General features: G+C 41.7%; 1 protein-coding gene across 3 annotated transcripts in view; it reads left to right on the top strand.

The window, feature by feature from the left end:
* The window catches only part of DPP6 (dipeptidyl peptidase like 6), a 527,947-nt gene that overhangs the window by 424,666 nt on the left and 79,902 nt on the right, over positions 1 to 23,379 (top strand). For all 3 annotated transcript variants that reach the window (XM_068145994.1, XM_068145993.1, XM_068145995.1), the window contains exons 7-8: positions 2,504 to 2,585; positions 18,085 to 18,205. In XM_068145994.1, the coding sequence (XP_068002095.1) occupies positions 2,504 to 2,585; positions 18,085 to 18,205 (203 nt within the window). The remainder of the gene's footprint in view (positions 1 to 2,503; positions 2,586 to 18,084; positions 18,206 to 23,379) is intronic.

The raw sequence follows: 23,379 nt of genomic DNA on the forward strand, positions 1-23,379 counted from the left end.
TTTATATAGCACCTGCTCCATCTTCTGTCTGGTCTGAAAAAAACAAATTATAATTTCCTTCTTTCCCAGGCTTTAAAATCAGGGTTTTTTAAGAGACAAGAGAAGGGACACAAATCTTTTAATAAGGCTTTGCCATATCTTTGAAAATGAAGATTAAGGTGCTTTCCTGTGAGGAAATAATGTGAGGATGCAGTGAACCTAGCTCTTCATGCAAACCAATAACAGGAGATATACAGGCTGCCTTCACATCAGCCCATTTCCAAGCCAGCATCTTGCACAAATGAGCTCACAAGGGGAAGGCTCAGATCCAAAGAAGCCTTAATTATGAGGGTCTATGAGGAGCACTGGCTCTTTGGAGAAGCTGAGATGACCTATAATATTGATTGATTCAAGCAAAAATACAGAGGGATTTTAACTAGGATGTTTTGGAGGAAAAGCAAGGATGTAGCTATGGAGGATAAGCTGTAGTTTATCTGCCATTAAGAAGCCTCCCAGAAGGAGCTGATCAGCATGAGATCCCATTTATGAAGAATGTGTTTTGATAGCTGCTCTCCAAACAGGTTTTCCCTTCCCATGGCAGGGTAACTGAAACTTGATGACCCTTAAGATCCCTTTCAACCCAACTCATTCTATTATTCTTTGATATAATTTTACTCCACTGGCAGCAGGTGTGAATGACATTTTGCCTGTAGAGCCAGAAGCCGTCTGTGCACCGTGCGGTATGCTCAGACTTGAAGGGGCAGCGCCTCAACAGACAGCTCTTGCTCCACATTCTTCGTGGATCCTGTCTGCATCAAACCTGTCACCTTGAGCACTTTCATTTTAGTTGGCTCCACAGATCTCTTTCCAGGGGCCTTGCAGACATTGTGGGTTACGTGCACTGATTCACACCCTCTAGCAGGGGAGCAGAAGTTGCTTCTCCAACTGTAGGAGTTACAGAAAAGGGAAAAGTGTAGGCATTGGTGTTCTTATCTAGTGTCTGCCCTGGTTCTAGCTGGCCTTTGAACAGCATTTCACAGGAAAAGCTATTTTTTTTTCCACTTTAGAAAGACTGCACAAAATCAATTTCTAAAGATTATTCTTTCTGCTGTCTTTGGATTTGCTGCAACAGGAATGTACAACCAAGGAAGTTCTTGTCTGAAAGGGCAGAGCCTGAGTGTAGCTGTTATACAGCAGCAGGTCACAAAACAGGCCACAGAGAGAATTCAGTTAGTGTCTAATTATTGCATTCAGTTTTGTTCTGTTTTGAAAATAAGATATAGTCTGGCAAATGTTGCCCTTAATGGAGAAAGAAACTCTTCACAAGAAGTGGAGTCCTTTTGCTGGAAGGCTAGGCAAGCTTTGGCTCTTTCTCTGATTTGGGATGATGTTGGCCTCAAATTACCTTGCTGCTCCTATCTGTAGACCAGTAATGACAATACTCTTACTTTTTAAAGCAGTTTGAGATCTGCTAATGAGACATACTGTATACAGGCTGTATTAGTGTCCTGTTTGTAGAATATTACTGTACAGAGTTGTACCAATATGACTTTTAGACTGGAGGTGATGAGAAAGTTCTTCATTGAGTCATTAGCCATTGGAATGGGCTGCCCAGGAAGGTGGTGGAGTCCCCATCCCTGGAGGTGTTCAAGAGGGGATTGGACGTGGCACTTGGTGCCATGGTTTAGTCATGAGGTCTGTGGTGACAGGTTGGACTTGATCTTTGCGGTCTCTTCCAGCCTTGGTGATTCTGTGACTTCAGAGTATGTAATGTAGTTGTTTGTGCTGTGCATAAATACAGGCAAGGCAGTGCTGTCTGTGCTGTGATAAAATGACATTATGCTGCTCTGACATTTACCCCCCCCAAAAAAAAAAACCCTCCTTTTTCTACATTACATTTGCTGTGTCTCACTGGTTTCTGCTACAGAATGAAAGTAATGGATGAAAGAACAGGAAAAGCATTTTGATTTTATTTTCTTTTTAATAAAATGGGATATTTGGTATTAATAGGAGCTTTTCCTTTCAAAGGCAGGCTGTATATCACTTGTTACACAGTTGTTAAACTTTTCTGCTGTCATTTTCAAAGAAAAATTATTAAGCACAAAAGCCATGGGGTGAAGAAGATGAAATTGTGTTTTTTTCTAGTGGCAGTATGGTTCCAAAATGTAATTATTGTTTATCCTTTGTAGACATCATCAGTATTGATAAATGCAATTGCTTTGTTTTCCACCCCTTGACTAAGTCTTGAGGCTTAGACAAGGCAGCAGTGGAACTAATATGTTCAACTTTGTACAAACAAGAAACAGAAATTGCCAATTAAGTACTTGGTGTTACCAACCCTTGCTAATGGTACCATGCTTACCTTAAGGTAAAAAACAAACACAATACTACAAATAAATTAAATCAGGCACTACATATTAGAAAGACACTTTACAAGGTCATGGTGGATTTCCAAAGCAGGCACGCACCAGCTTAAATAAGGACATTTCTGAAGCTGAAATCTTCTTATTTTCTCTCTTTGCAGGGATCCCCAGAATTTGTATCCCCCTGAGGTCAGCAATGCAAAGCTTCAGTATGCTGGTTGGGGTCCAAAAGGTCAACAGCTGGTAAGAGAAAGAACAAATGTGCAAATGAATTTAGAGAACATGTTATTTTCTGGGAGAAAGAAATTCTCTTCATTGACTAGTTTCATGCAACCTGTGTGGTAGCTTCTAGCTTCTTTATGGGGGTTGTTCTACCGTGTAACTTCTTTATAAAATCAACATATATATATATATTTACTGAAAAATAATTGTGTCTGAGAATGCAGAGAAAGAACATTCTATGGAAGCACTATGAGATGCTGCATCTGCTTCTCTAGGATAGGATAGGATAGGATAGGATAGGATAGGATAGGATAGGATAGGATAGACCAGACCAGACCAGACCAGACCAGACCAGACCAGACCAGACCAGACCAGGTTGGAACATCCAACTCTATCTAATCAAATAAACCATGGCACCAAGCACCCCATCCAGTCTCCTCCCAGCACCTCCAGTGATGGTGACTCCACCACCTCCCTGGGCAGCCCATTCCAGTGGCCAATAACTCTTTCTATGTAGAACTTCTTCCTAATATCTAGCCTAAATATCCCCTTCTGCAGCTTGAGACTGTGTCCTCTTATTCTGGTGCTGGTTGCCTGGGAGGAGAGACCAACCTTCACCTGGCTACAACCTCCCTTCAGGTAGTTGTAGAGAGCAAGAAGGTCTCCCCTGAGCCTCCTCTTCTCCAGGCTCAGCAACCCCAGCTCCCTCAGCCTCTTCTCATAGGGCTTGGACACAGGACAGACTACAGACATAATGATATGCTTTAGTTGGTATGCCATTGCTTCAAGGGCATCTGCAGACTTGCAAACTTGATACTGGGGATATTTTAATATTAGCAGCCCTGTTTGGAGTAAACCTCTCTAGAAGAGAGTTGCCCTAATTTGCCCTGTAGTTATTTGCACAATAGACAAAAGAAGTGTATTTTGGAACGTTTGCAGAGCTGGGTTTTGAAAAAAGCCTGTGTTTATCAGGGAATCATTGTGTTTGATGGAGCCACTGATACTGCAACAGTCCTGAAATCTCTGGTGTTTTGGCCCTCAGCCATTGCCATTTTGGACTTGCTCATTTTTTGGAGCATGGATATCCTGGCCAGATCCTTTGGCTTAATTTCCTGGTATAAATTCAATATTAAAATTGTTCATATTCCAAATACTCTCCTTCTACTGTAACAAGAGGAGAAAAATTGGCAAATTCTTTCTTGATATGGAGTTTTTATATCAAGAAATGAGCTTTAACAGCTCATTATCTGAGAATATCTGGCAAATGTCTCCTGTCCCAAATCCTCTCTTGGGGATTTTTTGTCTGTGTTCCTAACTAGATTGTTTCCAATTTTTCTGATTTAAAAACAGCAATAGGAGACTTTATAATGGCCAGTCCACAAATCAGGTTGGAGGAGACATACCAGATACAGGAACAGGAAAGTCTTTCCTCTGCTCCATTGGGAAAATCAAGTTTGAGAGTCATCAAGCCCAAATCTGATACAAGTTGAAGAGCAGCAGCCTTTACCTCTATACAAAATAACTTCTGAGGGGTTCTTTTTTTTATGGCACATGTGTACATGATCCACTTTCATCCTCTGACATGTGCCATTTCAAATTCCTTAGTCTGCTACCCAATAGATTACTGCTGAGCATTTTGTACTGATCCACAGGGGTTGTGCTCTGATTACGACCTACTTCTTCCTGTTATGTTCATTGGTGAAGATCACTGTGATCCCAGCATTGGGCTTCTGGCCACCTGATGATAATGTCATCAGTTGATAACATATTACATTCAGTGCCAGTGACTACCTCTAGGACATGGCAAAGAAAGCAAAACCAGGCTGTTTATTCACTGTTTGCTAGCTCTTTCTATTTGAACTCTAGGAAACCGAGCTTCTCCCGACCTATAAGGGAAGCTACATCTGCTAATTGAAAGCTAATACTGAGTTGCATTAGTGATTTTTTCTTCATTTCACAAGTGAATCTTCTTTCATTTAGTTTTGCTGTGAACTTGTGTGCCTTCAGCACCATGAGTCCCAGCACATTACTGGTTCACATTCATGTTAGTTTCACCAAGCTTGATGGGTGCACTTTACTGCCACCTTGGAAAGAAGATTTAACTTTTTTCATACCCAAGTCAGGGTGACCAATTTGTGATCTTTGAGGTCTTTTCCAACCTTATTGATTCTGTGATTCTATGTCCTCCATTGCCTTCTCTACAAAAGTAATGTAACTATACAGAAAGGAAAAACATCCAAGTCAAAATGGACACATAATATATACCATACTACAGTATACACAGTTAAGGAGAAGAAAAGTGTGGCCAGCAGGTTCAGAGAGGTGATTCTCCCCCTCTGCACCTCTCTTGTGAGAACCCCACCTGGAGTATTGTGTCCAGTTCTGGAACCCCTATTACAGGAAAGGTATGGACAGGCTGGAACATGTCTAGGAAAGGGCCATGAGGATGATCAGAGGATTGGAGCACCTATCCTATGAGGACAGGCTGAGGGAGAGTTGGGGTTGTGCAGCTTGGAGAAGATAAGGCTCTGAGGAGACCTTATTGTGGCCTTCCAATATCTGAAGGAGGCCTACAACAGAGCTGGTGAGGGACTTTTTAGGGTGTCAGGTAGTGATAGGACTAGGGAGAATGAATCCAAGCTAGACGAGGTGAGATTTAGATTAGACCTTAGGAAGAAGTTCTTCACCATAAGGGTGGTGAGACACTGGCACAGGCTGCCCAGGGAGGTGGTGGAAGCCTCATGCCTGGGGGTTTTTGAGGTCAGGCTGGATGTGGCTCTGGGCAGCCTGATCTAGTGGAATGTGTCCCTGCCCATAGCAGGGGGTTTGGAACTAGATAATCTTCCAACCCTGACAATTCTGTGAACATATGTACCTTTTTTGCTTTTCTCCTTGCCAGTCATTTACCTTAAAATAAAACTGTACCTGTAGTTTGTAAAATAATCAGACTTTCACATGCATCAGGATAATCTATTTACAGCTGCTAATCATCAGAGAATTGCCAGAGGTAAAAAAAGGGTTTTTTTTAACATTAAAAAAAAATAAATCTACAAGCATTATATGAGAGAGAGAAAACACACAGTGGTCACTGTTCTGTATTTCAGGACTAATTGAGTTACTTAGAATATAATTTCTAAACTTCTGTCCCCTTCTGTGGGGACAACATTGACTGCAAAGGCAAAGAAAAAGTGTGTTCAAACTTGATAGTGTGAATGTTTGCTAAATGCAGGCTGGATTGTGTTGTAGGAGAAGGAGGGACAAAATGTGGGATGGAAAGGAGTATTGTGCTGGGAACTGTGTGTCAGCTTCCCTGCATTTGGGTGGGTTTAGGGCCAAACATTAAAGAATTTGAGGGTGGTCCTACAGCTTCACTAAGGTATCTGAACGTGTGCTAGCTCTCTGCACACCTGACTTCACGCTGCACTTCCCAGGAGAGGTGGGAGCAAAGGGTGGGTGGGTTTTCCATCACCTTGAAGATTGCCCAATTTTCAGGATATAAAAAGCTTTCCCCTTGAAATCTCCTGGTTTGTTCTTCTTCGGCGAACACAAAGGAAAGGCAGAGCAAGAAGAGTAAGAGGATCTGATTCCAGAATTTTCTATTCCCTTTGTAGCTTCGATTTGATCCTTCCTGGGGGGAACTTTTGGTTTCTGGTCTGACCTCTTTCTCTCTTACATGTCTCATCATTCAAAAAAAGAGGGGGAAAAAAAAATCTGAAAGAGAAGCAGCCTGAATGATCTGCATTCTTTGTGATTAAAAATAAACAGTGGAACTTTCCCAGGAGCAATTTTCTATTTATCTTGTTTTCTTTTGTCTTTACTCATTAAATTACACGCCAATTTTTTAGCTGATGAACTCCTCAGAGCATGGTTCTTGACTTCTTACTAGCCTGCAGAATGCCACACATGCCAACAGAGCTGTATAAATAATGGCAGATGTTGGATCTGAGAAAATCTGTGTCAGAGCATCAGAATGCAAAAGAAGGTTTCACTTCTGGTGCAGCAGAAAAATGCTTCAGCCTTTCTCAGATCTCAGCCAAAGTCTTAAGAAGTTAAGTATCACACAGTACACAGTATCACTTAGGTTGGAAAGGACCTCGAGGATCATCGAGTCCAACCTATCAACACAGACCTCATGACTAGACCATGGCACCAAGTGCCACGTCCAATCTCCCCTTGAACACCTCCAGGGTCGATGACTCAACCACCTCCCTGGGCAACCCGTTCCAATGACGAATGACTCGCTCGGTGAAGAACTTCCTCCTCACCTCGAGTCTGAACCTCCCCTGGCGCAGCTTGAGACCGTGTCCCCTTGTTCTGGTGCTGGTTGCCTGGGAGAAGAGGCCAACCCCTTCCTGGCTACAACCACCCTTCAGGTAGTTGTAGAAGTCTTCCAAAGAATCAAGATCATTATCAGTGTGAGCTCCTGACTCAATAGAAAGAGCAGCACTAACTTCGGTGCTTAGAGGGAGCACATATGTGCTGTTACTAAAAGGCTTGCTCCCCTCATTTGTCCTACAACATGCACCAACCTTTATTTACACCTTTGTAGAATGAGTAAATTGGAATAGCAGCATAATACAGTCACTTTCAGTGGGTGTAAATGACTGTGCAAAATGCCTATGGAAAAAAATTAATCCTGAAGGGGAACCTGAAGTCGCCTTTAATGTTTGATAGCATCAGCCCACCCAGCTTCATCAAGAGTCTTGGCTGTTTTCAGTGAATGGGCTGTATTATCCTCAGTCTGTGTGATACTTTCTAGCAGAATCAGGATGTGGGTGGCAAGATAGGACTGCAAAAAGTGTTAGGCTGTTACCTTCTCCCTGTTCTGTGTGTGCTTATCTTTGTTAAAATCTCAGTCCTTAGATTTCCTTTCTTTTTCTGGTGTTCCCATTTATGACTCAACAGCTATCCATTTATGAAGTTTCAATGCCACCCCCCCCAAAAGATTCTGTTAATTGATCTTATTGGAATATTTTGTCAGTTTCACCACGTCACATCTTTTACAGTGAGGTTCTGCCCATGTGCAGAGGGCTCACATGGGGTGATACATTTGCCCCAATAGTATCTATGTAAAGATTAATATGAACCTGCACCCAGTTTTCATCAAACTTCTGTGCCTTGGACCCCTGTACTTATTCCCCTCCCACCCCCCACAATGTAAAGAGATTTTCTTTGCTGGTTGCTTGGCAACATGGATGAAGTCATGGAGTGCTCCAAGAGCAAGAGACTCTCTAGTGCTGATCGGTAGCAGAAGTGCTTGAGGAATCAAAAAATTCTGAAGTTTTCAGGAAGCATTTGTCTAAGTTATCCCCAAATGAGCACATCCAGGTTCAAAATACTTCCTTTAAGGACAAGCTAGTTATATGCATGGGCTCTATTGTCAAAAGGAAGGAGCAAGTAGTAAGATTACTCTAATAATGTGCAGTGACTATTTGCTTCCATTGAGAGCACAAAAGTACAGTGCACAGGAGTTGTTAGGCTCTGATTTCAAAAGCAGAACAACTGCTCTGCTGTGCTGTTATTTTTGTTGTTGTTATTTTATTCTAATGTTAATAAGGATCTGTAACAGCCCTGACAGATGCTAATGATAGTGGTGACACCTCAGATGCTGGAGGAAGCAGCTCTGCACAAGTTTAGAGAGATATTTATGCTCCAGCAAAGAGGAATGTTCTTTTGAGGTTCTTCTGGCCAATCAATCTTTTACTATTTCCACTGTTTCTTGAAAGGGTCAAAAACATCTAGGAAGAGGATTATAACTGCTGGAAGTTTTGTATGCCCCTGCAGTGACTGCAACCCTATAGAACAAGCAAAATGGGTGTCTCCTGCATTCTTAGTCAATGAACTTTTCACAGTGCCAACACTCCTGGAGCAAGAATCAACTTTCATTCTTGTAGATTATGCAGCAGTCAAGTGTATGATTGGCTCTAAAGCAACAGAGGTTATGTTTCACAGAAGGTGCAGAAGTTGTACAACTTTGGTGAAATGCAAATGCCAGGGGTGAAAATGGAGCAAGTTTTTGAGCCCCTTCCCATGCTAGGGGTTTGCAGAAGCCCTCAAACAGTCAATGCTAATGCTGGTCAGCAGCTTATTGTCATACATATGACTGGTTTAAAAGTGCAATACAGTTGAGAGAAATACTCGATTTCATTCATATATGAATAATTTGAATGATAAATCCTGCTGTACAGTGCCCAAACCTATCCATCTCATTCACCATTACCAATTTTTGTTTATCATTGTAGCACAGTGAAGATGTGCCAGTTAGGATATCTAGATGAGAAAAGCTTCTTAGGTGATGACACCTGGAGCTAAACTGGAGTGACTCTTCTAATTAGCAGGTTTATTTTCTTGCCTGAATTTGTGTTTGTCATGCCAGCTTAGTTCCAGGCAGAAGGGCTGTGTAGATACTGAGTGAGGAGGACCATTTTCACAGGAGGTACTGAATCATCTTCTGTTGTTCCTAATGCAGCAGAGCTTTTGAACTGCTCGGTGTATAATTGCTGCAGGTATATTTGTCTACACCGTTATTTCATAGATTTTTTACATCATTATTTCCAAGCTAGTGTTCTCTCACCTTTTCTTTTTTGCAGTGATGTCTGAATCAATATTTAGCTGTGGTGTGCTGTATGCAATTATTCTGGCTTGGTTATCTCGCTAGTTACAAGGAATAAAAGCCTCTCTTTCCCTGCTTTCTAATGTCTATGTGAACCCCTTGGTCAGGGGTATTCAGACAGATTGTTCCATGGTCTCTGAATTCTAGGAAAACAATAATTTCAGCATAATGATGTGCTGTCACCCCCTCATCTGCTTTTCCACTGTAACAATGTGATTTATTTAGGGAAACCCAGTAAGATACGTGGAGGTGTACACTGAATACCTGGATAGGTTGCTCTAGTCAGGGATTCCTCTTCCATTGTCTCCCCATTTGATTCAAGGAGTTCCACTGGAAAAAATATTGTGTGGTAATTTGGTTTGTTTTTTATTGTTGTTGGTTTGGTTTGGTTGGTTGTGTGTTTTGTTTCAGGGCTGGGTTTTTTTGGTTGTTTGGAGGGGGTTGGGGTTGGTTTGTTTCTTTTTTTGAGGGGGGCTTGGGGTTTTTTTTGTTTGTTTTTTTTCTGGGGGTTTTGTTTGGTTGGTTTTTCCTTTGTTGTTCTGCTTCTTTGAATACAGTGGCAATAGTGTCTTGGTTTTATTTTGTACATCCTTTGGCATCATTGGACTTTAAATGTTCGGTCTTCATTCACAGTCAGTGTTATGAGCTTTGCTGAGAACGGTTTTGTCCCTTCCCATCTCAGCATTCTTGGTACTGCATTTTCATTGGTGGCAACATAGTAAGATATAAATGATAACTGGAAAAGCTACCATAAATGTTACTGAAAGAAGATAGAATTGATTTTATTGTAATTAAAATGTAGCTCTTTTTGTGGCTGTGAAAGATTTCAGAGGAAAAAAAGAAGCAAAACAAAAAAAAAAACCCAAAACAACAAGGACATTGATTATTTACCATAGAAGTTTTACCAATAGATCAGAAAGCCAGTTACTCATTTTGCATCCAAATATGAGACACAGGATGGCATTGTGTTTAGGGCCATAGGCTTCTTCTGTGACTTCACACATGTCACTGTTTTCTGGTTAAGTTACAGCAAGAAGATGACAAGACTTTCCTGTCTTACAGTGGACATAGAGAATTAGTATGTTAAATGCTGCAGACATTCACACTCTCCACTATGAAAACTGATTATGTACCTACAAGAAATGCATCTATAGATGCACTTGCTAGCTAAGCTGATTCACCATCTCAGTGAGCTTGGGCAAGTACTGAATTTTCTTCCTTTCTATGTCAGGACACTGTGTTATACACTACTGCCCCTGCACACAGTGCAAAACTCCTAGCAGTGCAGTGCTCTAGTCTAGAGTCAGTTCCACTGAGAAGAATTCCCTGCTTTACAGCAACCTAAAATGTTGATATTCCTTTAATTTCAATTGTGTTTTAGGGATATTGAACATGTACCTTCTCTTAAGTGCTCTTTTCATTTCAGAGATCTAACAGCTAGAAGTGTCTACCTTAGATCTGTGCGTAAAGGTTTCTGGCATCTTACAAAACCATGGTTGATAGATGATGTCCATTGAAATAAATGCTTATGAAAGGTGTTGTTCTTGGGAAGCTGCTATTTTGTGCCATGAAAATAGTTACCTTTTACTGTAGACAGCAGCAGTCATTGGTGTGAGTACAAGTGACAGCTGCTAGGAACCACAAGCAGGACTAAGCAGTGCCAGAAGAACAGTGGAGTAACTCACCTTCATTTGTGGTGGTGGTCTCTCCTTCCCCACAAACTCCCAGTCATCAGAGCCATGGGGAAGCTTCAGGAACAGGTCTGTTAGCTCCACTAATCAGCTGCTGGGATTGATGATGATCATTTCTATAGCTAAACACTGTATCAAAAAGGAATATTACACTGACCAGCTCAATGTCTGAGGTCAGATGTGTACCTGGAGGGACTCTAAATCCCAGGTGCCAGTTTCTTTGTGCTGACAAGTAATTTCTGTGTTCTTCTTAGCCAGATATTAATTCTGAAACACCATAAAATATTTAAAAGGAAACACTGCATCATCTCACATTAAATAATCTGATTTGTAGTGATGCCCTACATAGCCGTCAGTGATATTAGGTTACAGAATACAAAATAATCCATCAAGCAGAACTTAAAAGCAGAATTAGACCTCCATACTAAATGGTACCTTCACTGATACATTCTTTAATATAACAAGGCAGTTATAAATTAAAATAACCCCATTACAATCCAGGGCAAGGAAATCCAAGCAGACATGGTTCTCTTTGTTGAGGTGAAATAAACCCTCTTTTCTTCCTTGAATGACAGAAAATAGGGCAGCATATCAGTATCTGAAGGGGGCCTACAGGAAGGCTGGGGAAGGTCTTCTCAGGCTCTCAGGTAGTGATAGGACTAGGGGGAATGGAATGAAGCTGGAGGTGGGGAGATTCAGGCTAGATGTGAGGAGGAGGTTCTTCACCATGAGAGTGGTGAAACCATGGAATGGGTTGTCCACGGAAGTGGTCGAGGCCCCGTCCCTGGAGGTGTTTAAGCCCAGGCTGGATGAGACTCTGTCCAGCCTGATCTAGTGTGGGGTGTCCCTGCCCATGGCAGGGGGGTTGGAACTAGATGATCCTTGTGGTCCCTTCCAATCCTGAATGATACTATGATATTTTTTTTCCCCCTTGAAATATATATTTGTAAATCTCCAGAATCATGCTAATTGCTTATTTGCCTGGACTCTAGTAGGCTCTAGGTGTGATTAGAATCTGCACATGTTGTGGGCTAGCCTACTCACTGAATACAGATGGAAATGCACAGCGTTTGTAACGATGCAATGTCAAAAATGCAGAGAAGCTGGTAGAAACCTGAGAAGAATATTAAGGCCCTTAAGGATTTAAGATAGGAGAGACATGATAAAAACTGTCCTCTGTGCCTAACTTAAAAGGAAAAAAAAAGTTTGGGATCATAGAATTCAGTCATTACTCCTACAGTGCATTTCATGTTGATGTGAATTTTGCATTGTCTCTGAAGACCTTCTGCCTTCCTGCAGAATCATTTTTAAACTGGCAGGGTCCTCACTTTGGTCTAAATGCCACCACCGCCCATCTCTGGGCATGGTAAAGTTGAATTCAAGTAAGCTTTATCTGTTTGTTGCATACCTTCAGCAACTGCCATGTCTTCTAAATCCTTGGCTTGGTAAGGAGTTATCTTCTTACTTTAAATTAAAGCAAAGATAAATCTTGGTCTAAAACCCTGAAACTGTAGCCTTTTCTGTCAATAATTTATCAAGATGTCATTCTCTGCAGCGTGTTGACCTTGTGGAGAAGTTTCATCAGTTCATCACTGGTTTTAATAATGACATTTTGGTTTTGCACAGGAAAAAAAGAGGTTGATTTAAACACTCTTTGTCTCACTCCTCCATCCTAATTGTCACCTGTCTCTTTCCTAAATTGTGAGCATGAACCATTTGATGGAGAGAATGAAAATATTTTGAAGCTTTTGTCTCATGCCTTTTTTTCCCCACCTGCTATCAAGCTACATTTAAATGGCCACAATAAAAATCTAATTAAAATCCTCACTCTTATTATGTAAGCTCACTGGTGAGGAGCAATATATGGGTTTATTACCTTTTCTGAAGAACTGATAAGAGTTGGCATAATCATGTCACACGCAATAAGAACAACACTCATGAGAGAATGCATTAATGGAAGCTATTTGAACATCAAAGTTTGCATTTTATGAGGTTCAAAAGAAGAAATTGTCAGAGTATTCATTAAATAATGCATAGTCAATCAGCAACAAGCTTTAGAACTGATATTGAATTGATCACACATTTTTCTGCTGCAGCTGATGTAAGAATGGTAACAGGAAAATGCCGAGACCTTTGCGGTACAGTGCTCATCAGATTTCCTTGATGTCCCAGAGGGAAAGCACAATTATCATGTCTGCTTCAAGATGCTGAGTGAACATGGATGGGCATGCTAATTCTGTGTAGTAAGGACAAGTTTTAACTTGGACAAAACTGTGGGGAATCTTTCTTTCTCTCTGCAGTTTCTTGTTTTCACAGCCCTCGGCTTCCAGGTTTCAGATGGCAGTGGAAAAACGAATAGGCTCTAGAAGGGCTCTCTGATAAAGACAGCAAGATCACTCAGCAATTACCATCATGAGCAAACAGAGGCTGCTTGGGGAAATTAATTTCATTTATTGCCAATTAATTGTAATAGACTGGGATAGTGAGAAACAAAACAAAACTAAACCCACCTTCCATTCTCCTCATCCCTCCCTTCTTCTCAGGCTCTTCACTCCTGATGTCTCTGTGTCCTCTCTCTGAGCAACGGGGAACGGGGTTGTGGTCCATCCATTAGACTTCATCTCTGCACTCTTTCCACCTCATGCTCTTTCTCTGCTCCAACATGGAGTCCTACCCACAGGAGACAGTCCTTCAGGACTTTCTCCAATGTGAGTCCTTCCCATAGGCTGCAGCTTTCCGCTACCTGCTTCCATGTAGATACGCCATGGCTCCTGCTACAGATACTGCCAAAAATGCTGTTCCTGCATGGACTCCTCTTCACAGGCTGAAGGTCCCACCAGAAGCCTGCTCCAGCTTGGGCTCCCCAGGGGTTGCAATTTCCTTCGCTGCACATCTCCACAGGCTGCAGGGGAACAACCTGCATCACCATGCTTGTCTCCGCTCTGCTGCCTGAAGCACCTCCTCCCCCTCCTTGTTCACTGACCTTGGTGTCTGCAGGGCTTTGTCTCACATTTTCTCACTCCTGTCTCACATCTGTTAGGGGCTGTGTTTTCTGTGCATTTGTTCAGCATCTATAACAGTGAAGTCCATGGACAATTACCTTTACACAGGTAATTTTTACTAGTTCTGAAAAATAAATATAAACATTTCTGAGAGATACATGGAATTATAAAACCAATCTATTATTAAGCTTATTCTACAGAGTATACCCTCAGGTAAACTTGTTTAGCAGCAAAACAAAAGCAGACTTCTGCACAACAAAAAGATAAAATAAGGCTTTAATTTAAAATAGAATAGAATTAACCAGGTTGGAAGAGACTTTTGAGATGGAGTCCAACCTATCATCCAACACTATCTAACCAACTAACCCACGGCAACAAGCACCCCATCAAGTCTTTTCCTAAACACCTCCAGTGATGGTGACTCCACCACCTCCCCAGGCAGCCCATTCCAATGGCCAATAACTCTTTCTATGAAGAACTTCTTCCTCCATCCAGCCTAAACCTTCCCTGGTGCAGCTTGAGACTGTGTCCTCTTGTCCTGGTGCTGGATGCCTGGGAGAAGAGACCAACCCCCACCTGCCTACAACCTCCCATGAGGTAGTTGTAGACAGCAATAAAGTCTGCCCTGGGTCTCCTCCAGGCTAAACTGTAAGACCAGAAAGCAATTCAGTGTATTATGTTGGACGAAGAGAGAGTGGCATAATGATTTATAGTTAGATTTCCCCATGCACTGAATCTTCCATTTTGTGGCTGTGTTTTCCAGCCTCCAAGGTAGTTTGGACTGATTTAGAATTCAAAAGAGAGTCAAGGCCAGACTTTGTGCCTGTTCTTATTGACCACACTCTCCGTGTTAACCGATCAACTTTCCCATGTCAACTACTCTCTCGTAGTCAAATCCTCTGAGCTAGCCTTGAAATGTGGAAGACTGCCTTCTACTGTGTAGGAAACATTCAAGCCTCTGCAATGTGCTAATAATTTAAAATAATGAGCATCCAGGCATTAGCTTTATGCTGGGAGATGCTAAATTTGAGTGATGTCGCTCATTTAGTTGACAGGCTATACATGTTAGAAATGATGGGGTAAAGAGAACATAAACTTAGAATGCCACTCTACAGCTGAAAATAAATAGAAGCAGTAAAAATGCAGATTAATGCATATGAATGTATTTCTTCTCAGTCTGTGAAGAAATAGGAACTTCATTCACCGCTTTGGCTGGAAAGGAGATGGGTTGAACGACTGTAAAAGCAGGTGTGGTATTCATCTGCTCGAAATACTTGGTCACTGTGACCTTTGCAGTGGTTCTGAAAAGATTATTTTCATTAGATTTCTGAAGAGGCCTATAAATGAGTCCATTTAAAAGTACCAATATTTTAATTACTGCAGCATAATTATTTTATATCACTCTGGGTCAGTTAGGTAGAGGTCATTGCTTCAGAAGCCTTTAAACGGTTCCAAAACCACATAAAATGAATCCCCTTTAAATCAATCATCCTTGTTAAGGCTCAGGTATGGTTTAAGTGAATTAAGTGTATTTCACTGTTAGTGTATGCATTATCTTACTGTACAAATTTATCTTGCCATATAAATGCTTAATCTCAGACTTAAAGGTCTCTTCCTGTCTCAGGCTTGTGGCTCAACCATTCTAGTATTTTTTTCCCTCTATTATTTGTGTCACAGAAGGAGGCCAAGTAATTTGAATTAATCAGTTCTAAGACAAACTCCAAACAGGCAGAGATTTTTTTGTTTCCCCAGCTCACATGGGTTAGTGGTGTGTTGGTCCTGAGTATAAAGGGGTTCTCTCTTGTGTTGAAAGTTCCAGGTGGCATCCTGAGCCAAGTAAAGCCAACAGCAAAAAGTCCCCATTGATTTTTGTTACCATGGTATTAAGTGAATGCATTTAAAAAGAGAATTCAAACTTAATCTTCATTCTCCTGCTTGTTCCACTTACCTTTGTTAAGTATTTCATCTTTTGAGCATCTATTACAGCATCCAGCAAGAAGAGAATGAAGTTCTTGTCTTTTGTTACATTGTGTGGCAAGGAGTTCCACACTTTTATTCTGATTTCATTCGGAAATTTTTTTTGTATCCACTTTTAAAAACCTTTTTTTTTTTTAGGTTTGACTGATTTCCCCTCTGTTCTATAGAAATGAAAGGGTGAAAACATCCTTTACCCATGGCAATGTCAGGTTTTTCAGTCTAGGTATGGATGTTTCCATTCTTCCGACTCCTTTCAGATTATCTTCTCCTTCCTCTGCATTGAATGTGTCATAATGAAAACAGACATGATATTCAGTGTGGGGATACCTTCCTGATGTAGCACAGATTTATTTTCCCTGCCATTGGTCATGCTCAGTGTTGGACTTTATGGGCTGTCTGTGATAAAAAAGGTGTATATATTACAAGGATGTCAAGGGTAAAGACATGCTCAGAAAGAGAAGACACCAGGAATTTTGAGTCTGAGCTTGACCCCTTTCAGTGTCATTTTACATTAGCCTAGAACTATGAAAAGCAAGCATAAAATAATGTGAAAGTGATGTCCATACATTGTTTTTCTTTACTAAGACTTCTTATCCTCTAATTAACCGAAGGGATTGTGATCATTTGGTGGGAAGCACTGCTTTGATGTCGCAAAACCAAAACAGTAGAAAAATATTGTATAGGTAACTCATAATATCTTCAAATAACTTTCTAGCTCAGAATGCAAAGTAATCCAAAGACATTTCTCTTTGATGTATAACAGGAGTTCAAAAGCTTTTCCTTAATTTATAAGATACATTACACAGAAATCTTCCTTGCGCTGCTTCAGTTATCTTTTATCTTGATGATGGGTGACATTTTTAGGGTACAAGGCACTGTAGTTAGCAGGATAATTTTAAATTCTCTATGAGGTGCTGCAGTTTGGTTCAGAATTTTATGGGAGACAGTTTGGAGTCAGAGCACTAGATTATTTTTCCATTGCAGCTGCCTGGTACCTCACGCAGCCTTATTAGTGCAGTGAGGCTTTGAGAGACAAAACAGTGAAGACAGAAAGCATTGCAGTGCTTTACAAAGCAAAGGGCAGGAGCAGGTTGTCAATCTGTCTTCTTTATTTTTGCTGTAAATTCCTTTAAAATTTAATACAGTACAATCAGATCCTGGGCTGCATCAAGGGAAGTGTGGCCAGCAGGTCAAGGAAGGTGATTCTCCCCCTCTACTCAGCTCTGGTGAGACCCCACCTGGAGTACTGCGTCCAGTTCTGGAGCCCCTATTACAAGAGGGACATGGATGTGCCGGAAGGTGTCCAGAGAAGGGCCATGAGGATGAGCAGAGGGCTGGAGCACCTCTCCTATGAGGACAGACTGAAAGAGTTGGGGCTGTTCAGTCTGGAGAAGAGAAGGCTCCAAGATGACCTTATTGTGGCCTTCCAGTATCTGAAGGGGGCCTACAAGAAGGCTGGGGAGGGACTTCTTAGGATCTCAGGTAGTGATAGGACTAGGGGGAATGGAATGAAGCTGGAGGTGGGGAGATTCAGACTGGACGAGAGGAAGAAGTTCTTCACTGAGAGAGTGGTGAAGCCACCCTGATTCCTGTAGGAAGGTGTCTTGGGAACTGGGACAAGGCAGGAGGTCTAGCACACCCCTTTGTGTCCTTGGAGCGTGTCCACCTGCTCCTCAGCCAAAACACCAACCTCCTTGTGCCTTGTTGCCCAACACGCTGCAGTCACAGTCCCTGCTTGATAGCACATATTGTCTTGTTGGATCCACATTAAAAACTGGATTCAGATTTATGTAATAGGTTGCCAGCTGTGTTTTAAAGAGCAGCTGGGAACAAGCATGAAGCAGTTGCCAGTAGCTAGTTCACTCACCACATGGCATCACCATCAGGTCTGCAAACTGCTGCTGTGTCCTGGACCACCTTCCCAAAATCCTGAGCAATGGCATTCTTCGTTTCATGTTCCTTAACAGCACTGTTCAATCTCTGAAATGAAGACAGGAGCAAGAAAAATAAAGCTTGTATCAAAGAACCAAGACTTCAGTTTGTTGTAAATTAGCACCTTTGTATTAGCTGATGGCATTGCAAGCAAGCTATAGAAAAATCCCTTTTTTTGATAAAAGACACTATAAAAATGTGATGTGTGGGTTTGTACTGCCAAATATTCTTAAAGCAAAGTGCAACATCTTGTAACTGAGCCACTGCTTAATGCTGTTACCTTTTTCTTTCCCCCTTCAAATCAGATATTTATCTTTGAGAACAACATCTACTACTGTGCACATGTGGGGAAGCAAGCCATCCGAGTGGTCTCCACAGGAAAGGAAGGTGTGATCTTCAATGGGCTCAGCGACTGGCTGTATGAAGGTAGGACACAACATTTAGGGCAGCAGTTATTATGAGTTTAAGTTGTGGTCTAGGTTGACAGAACTGGCTGGAGTTTGATGTTCAATGTTGTAGTTCTGAGGACTTGTAGACCATGGAGCAAAAAAAGCTGATTTTCTAACCGTTGTCCGAAGTGCCAGACTGGAAATGATCTGAAATGATGTAAGAATTCTGCTTTCAGGCTGTTTTTCTTTCCCTTAGCCCGAAGGTAATAAATCACCAAGCTTTAATGAACAGAGCTGCTTCATTATTTAATGGCACCTGCAATCACTCATAGACGTGCCAGGTTTCAAATCACAGAAAAGGACAGAAATGGGCAGGGGAAAGGGTTTTCTTTTAAAGGAGGGAGCAAAGAAACTATTTTACATGATTGTTTCCACCACTAGGTGGGCTCTGGAAGCTGTCCAGATCTGGCTACTTAAATATTTTCAGAAAGTAGAGGGGTCCTCACAGTAATTGGCTTATTTCTCTTGAAAATGGGCCTGCTATGGCAGTAGGTCATCAGTGAGGCACTGGTTTACTTTAGTCCTTTCAGCTGCCAAATGGCCCTTCAGATATTTGTGAGAACGTGCTTGCAAGATAACCTCACATGCTCATCAGCTTAGAAAAAGATCCCAGTCATCCCCAGTCCTCTTGGAGGATGTTACAAACGTTTAAGCTATTAATTTACTGGGTGCACACAACATGCAGCCCTCTCTGTTGCTGGCTATTGCTACCAGCAGATTTTTGTTCACAAGGCTCATGGGTTTGGGAGTCAACAGTGTCTCTTTCCTGTGACACATTTCCCATCTGGAGGTGTTTAGGAGGAGACTGGATGGGATGCTTGGTGCCATGGTTTAGTTGATTAGATGATGTTGGATGATGGGTTGGACATGATGATCTTGAAGATCTCTTCCAACCTTGTCTAGTCTATTCTGTTCTGTGCTATTCTATCTAGTCATGCTTTCTCCTGCAGATCCCAAAGCTCTCCCAAGCTTTTCTTACCTCTATAGAAAGAAGTGTCCAGATACATCTATCAGCTGTGCCCTGTTGGCTGCTCCTAGTTCTTTGAGGCTTAATGGAACAGAATGGGCTGTGAAATGCCATTCACAAATTAACTCATGTAAATATATGAATCATTCCTTAAATTACTCTGGATCACAGCTAAATTGGGGCTGTTGGACTCCACTATGAGGGGATTGAAATTAATCATTTTGTTTGCCACTCTCAGAGAAGTTGGTCCCATAAATAAGTGCCCAAACCTCTCAAGCACATCGGTGGAGAAATCTGATAATGGCTTAGATCACTTTTAATATTTAAATATACCTTTACATTGTGCCACAGAATGCTTGCAAGTGAATGTCCTCCTAGTGAAGCACATTGTAGCCAGACGACTGGCTAAGAAGCTACAACCTGCTTATTTTCTTTACTGTTCTCTTTATTTTCTTAACTTGTTGTTGAAGCCGTGGGCAGGCCTGTTTGTAGGTCAGATGTGTGCACTGGTACTTGTCTTTTGCTGCTAAACATCATTTAGTACATAAGGTCTTCTTGTAGAGTCTCACACAGGGAACCATGCTGAGAGGAGTTTGTCAAGCCAGTGAACTCCAAGCATGTTGGTAAGGCTGTGCTGACCCTTGTTTTGCTGACATGGTTTTTCGTTCAGTTGCAGGATTGCTCAGGCAATATCTGGCATTGACTTTCAGGTTCATCCTTGATAATGAACTATCTTGTTAGCTTTAGGTTAGCATACTGGGATAAGGAATGTGTGATCAAATACAGTGTGGCTATACCAAGCCAGGTTACTAAGTCTGGATATAGCATCGCTTTGGAAATGTCACTTTGTGTCGAGCTATAGCTTATATTGAAATCAAAGCTTCTCTTACTTCACAAGCAAGGTGTAGATGGACCTACAGGAAAACCTCAGATATAAATGTTTCCATGTAAGGGGATGAGGAATCCAAAATCAAATCCTGAGCTGGACTGTGTGAGTGGAACTCCTTCTCTTGCTCTGTGTCACTCATGTAGTTCTCAGGGAGGTGTGCCTGTGATAGGAGTCAGGACTGAGGTTTCATGGGAGATTCTTGAACAAGCTGAGGGGCCATGGGATCAGATGGATCTACAGTGTTCAGCTGTCAGCTCTCTGTATTCATAGAAGGATGAAGTGGAATCACCGAAGAATCTGGGTACTGTATGATGGTAAATAGATAAGGATCACTGGGAAACAAATATCTCCCCACTGGAGTCCATGGGAATTCAGGCATCGATGTCAGTGAAGTTGAAGTTTTACTCTAGCAGCAGCTGAGCTTCTCTGCCCATACACTGTGACTGACCCCTTTATCTTTACAAATTGTCTCAAATATTTTACATCTAAATTTACCATACTGGAATCTGGGAAAAGTTTGAAATTTACCACCTCAAAGCTAGTTTTCCTCTTCCCCCTTGCCCAATGATGTTTATAAATGTGTCTTCTCCATCTTCCTGAGAGAGCTGAGTGGGATGCTCAGCCCCATGTTTGTTTGCACTGCTGCCATCTCAGCAAGCAACTGAGATGAGCACTGAGCATATGTAGACATCTTGTTCCATCTGTGCATCTCCCTCCAGCAGATAATCTGCAAAGAAGCTGCGAGAAATGCAGCTTCACAGGATCACAGCAAGTTCAGCACACTTCTCTTCCCTCATGTGTTCTTTTTGTTGCTGAAGTTTACCACCTCCGGCAGCGGCAGCCAAACCTCCTCACAGTGCCCACGCTGTTTCTGTGACAGCTCAGGACCTGCTTCTCACTTTCCCTAAAAGCAGTTGAAAAAAAAACCCACAATAAATAAAAGTAATAAAATTCTTCATTTTCTGAGTAAGGCAGTTTATAATAATCAGCAAGAGCACACCAAGAAAGCTTCCCCCCACCCTGTCCAAGAGCTGTTTGCCCAGCACTATGCAGATGGCAGTGCCGGCAGCGCCACTGTTTGGGGTTGTTCTTGACACTTGGTATGAACGGTAGGCTTAGAGGGAACGCTTTTCTTCGTAACATGATTGCTTTTGTCACAACAGAATAGATGCACTGTACTATTAATCATGGGTTTTTAGTAAGTCCAAAAGCAGAGCAGATCTAGAGTTGATTTGACAGGCTTTTTGCCCTGGAAAAATACAGAAGTTCATTTCAATTCAAGTTAAGCTCTGCTTTTGTAAATCTGCCAAAGGGGAAAAAATTTTCTTCGAGGTATTTATGCTGATCTGTAGACTTTTGATAATATAGTGAAAAAACATTTCAAATCAATCAGAGCTTAATCTACTTAGTGCATTTAGCTGGAGGGTTATAGATTGATACATAGATTACTGTAACATGAAAGCATAGATTAAACATGGCTTTTATTACTAAAATAAGCATTGACAATGTTTTCATAGTCTGACTTGACATTTTCAGACCTATGCATGATAGATGCTTATACTAAAATGGAGTGATATCCTATAAAAGAGGGTTTGAAGTTCTGCAGCTAAAACCAGCTAAGCATTTAAATGCATAGCATCAGCAAAGAGTGGTTTATAATTCAGTTTGCTCAATGATCATTGTTGGTTTGAGGATATGTTTAGCAATAATGAATGCTAAAGCTAATTTTCAAGCAAGGGGAGGTAGAGCACAAAGTACTTTCAAAGTGATTGGATTAAAGTATTTCTACATTCTTTATATACATAGGTAGATAGTACTTTAATAAAGGTAATCTATATTTTAAAAAGTAAAATGCAGGTAAAATTAGTTTTGTTTAAGCACTTTGTTAGAGCACTCTTCAACAGAAATGAAGCCTGTATCTTCAAAGCTGCTGAGGGCTTTGGAGCACAAGCCCTATGAGGAGAGGCTGAGGGAGATGGGATTGCTTAGCCTGGAGAAGAGGAGGCTCAGGGGAGACCTTATTGCTGTCAATGACTACCTGAAGGGAGGTTGTAGACAGAGCTGGTCTCTTCTCCCAGGCAACCAGCACCAGAATAAGAGGACAGTGTCTCAAGCTGCACCAAGGGAGGTTTAGACTGGATGTTAGGAAGAAATTCTTCATAGAGAGAGAAATTGGCCATTGGAATGGGCTGCCTGGAGAGGTGGTGGAGTCACCATCACAGGAGGTGTTTTGGAGGAGACTTGATGGGGTGCTTGGTGCCATGGTTTAATTGATTAGATGGTGTTGGATGATGGGTTGGACACAATGATCTCGAAGGTCTCTTCCAACCTGACCTGACCTGGTCTGGTCTGGTCTGGTCTGGTCTGGTCTGGTCAGGTCTATTCTATTCTATTCTATTCTATTCTATTCTATTCTATTCTATTCTATTCTATTCTATTCTATTCTATTCTATTCTATTCTATTCTATTCACTTTCTACCAAGGGAGAGACTCTGAATGCTGTAAGAAAGGTGGCAGTGAGGGCCTCTGCCAAAGGTCACTGTGTAATCCTGATAAGTCAGAAGGTTGTGTGGTCCCTGTGTTGCAGTTTGGAAGCTCATTGAATATGGGATTGTGTGATGCTAAATCCTGGGGAATGGGGCAAGAGGATCTCCCTCCACACTGCTGCTGCCAACCAGGGACACCCCAGTGGGGTAATTCAGGGACCCTTGACATGACTGAGCAGGACAGGGGCCTTTTGAGCATGTCCATGTTCACATATAGAGGTACATGACCTATGGAGAGCTACTTAATTTATTAACATCTTAGCTGCCTAGAATTCATGGAGCAGGATGCAACACTGCAGGAAGGGAAAGAAGGATTTTCACCTGTTGGTGGGGCTATGCCACCCATACAGCATGAAACTGAGAAGTTTCTTTGTGTTTTGCTGCATGTGTCCTCAGATCTGTAAGTAGTTCTTAGAAGCTATTGGTCTGCAGATCACATTTTCGGCATTTAGGGGCTCTGGTTGCAAAAGGAATAATTGCCTGTGAGTTTCTCTCTCATCTCGTGTCACTGTCAGAAACAATGTAAGTCTCTAAAGACCATCTCAAAGCGAGCATCCCTATTCCAGACTTAGTCCTGACACTGTGTCTGTGACAAGTCATCTAGACAGCTCAGCCTTACGTCAACGAGAACCACATCTGGCAGGCAGGCACCAGCCCCAGCTCACACAACACATTTAAAACTCTTACACAACATGAGCTATATGTATCCATCATTTAAAACTGATACTCTGCTCTGTTAAGCCTAATGC

This window comes from Melanerpes formicivorus, unplaced genomic scaffold (assembly GCF_026170545.1).
Source record: "Melanerpes formicivorus ecotype bairdi unplaced genomic scaffold, bMelFor1.0.p_v2 SCAF_13, whole genome shotgun sequence".
Taxonomy (NCBI): domain Eukaryota; kingdom Metazoa; phylum Chordata; class Aves; order Piciformes; family Picidae; genus Melanerpes; species Melanerpes formicivorus.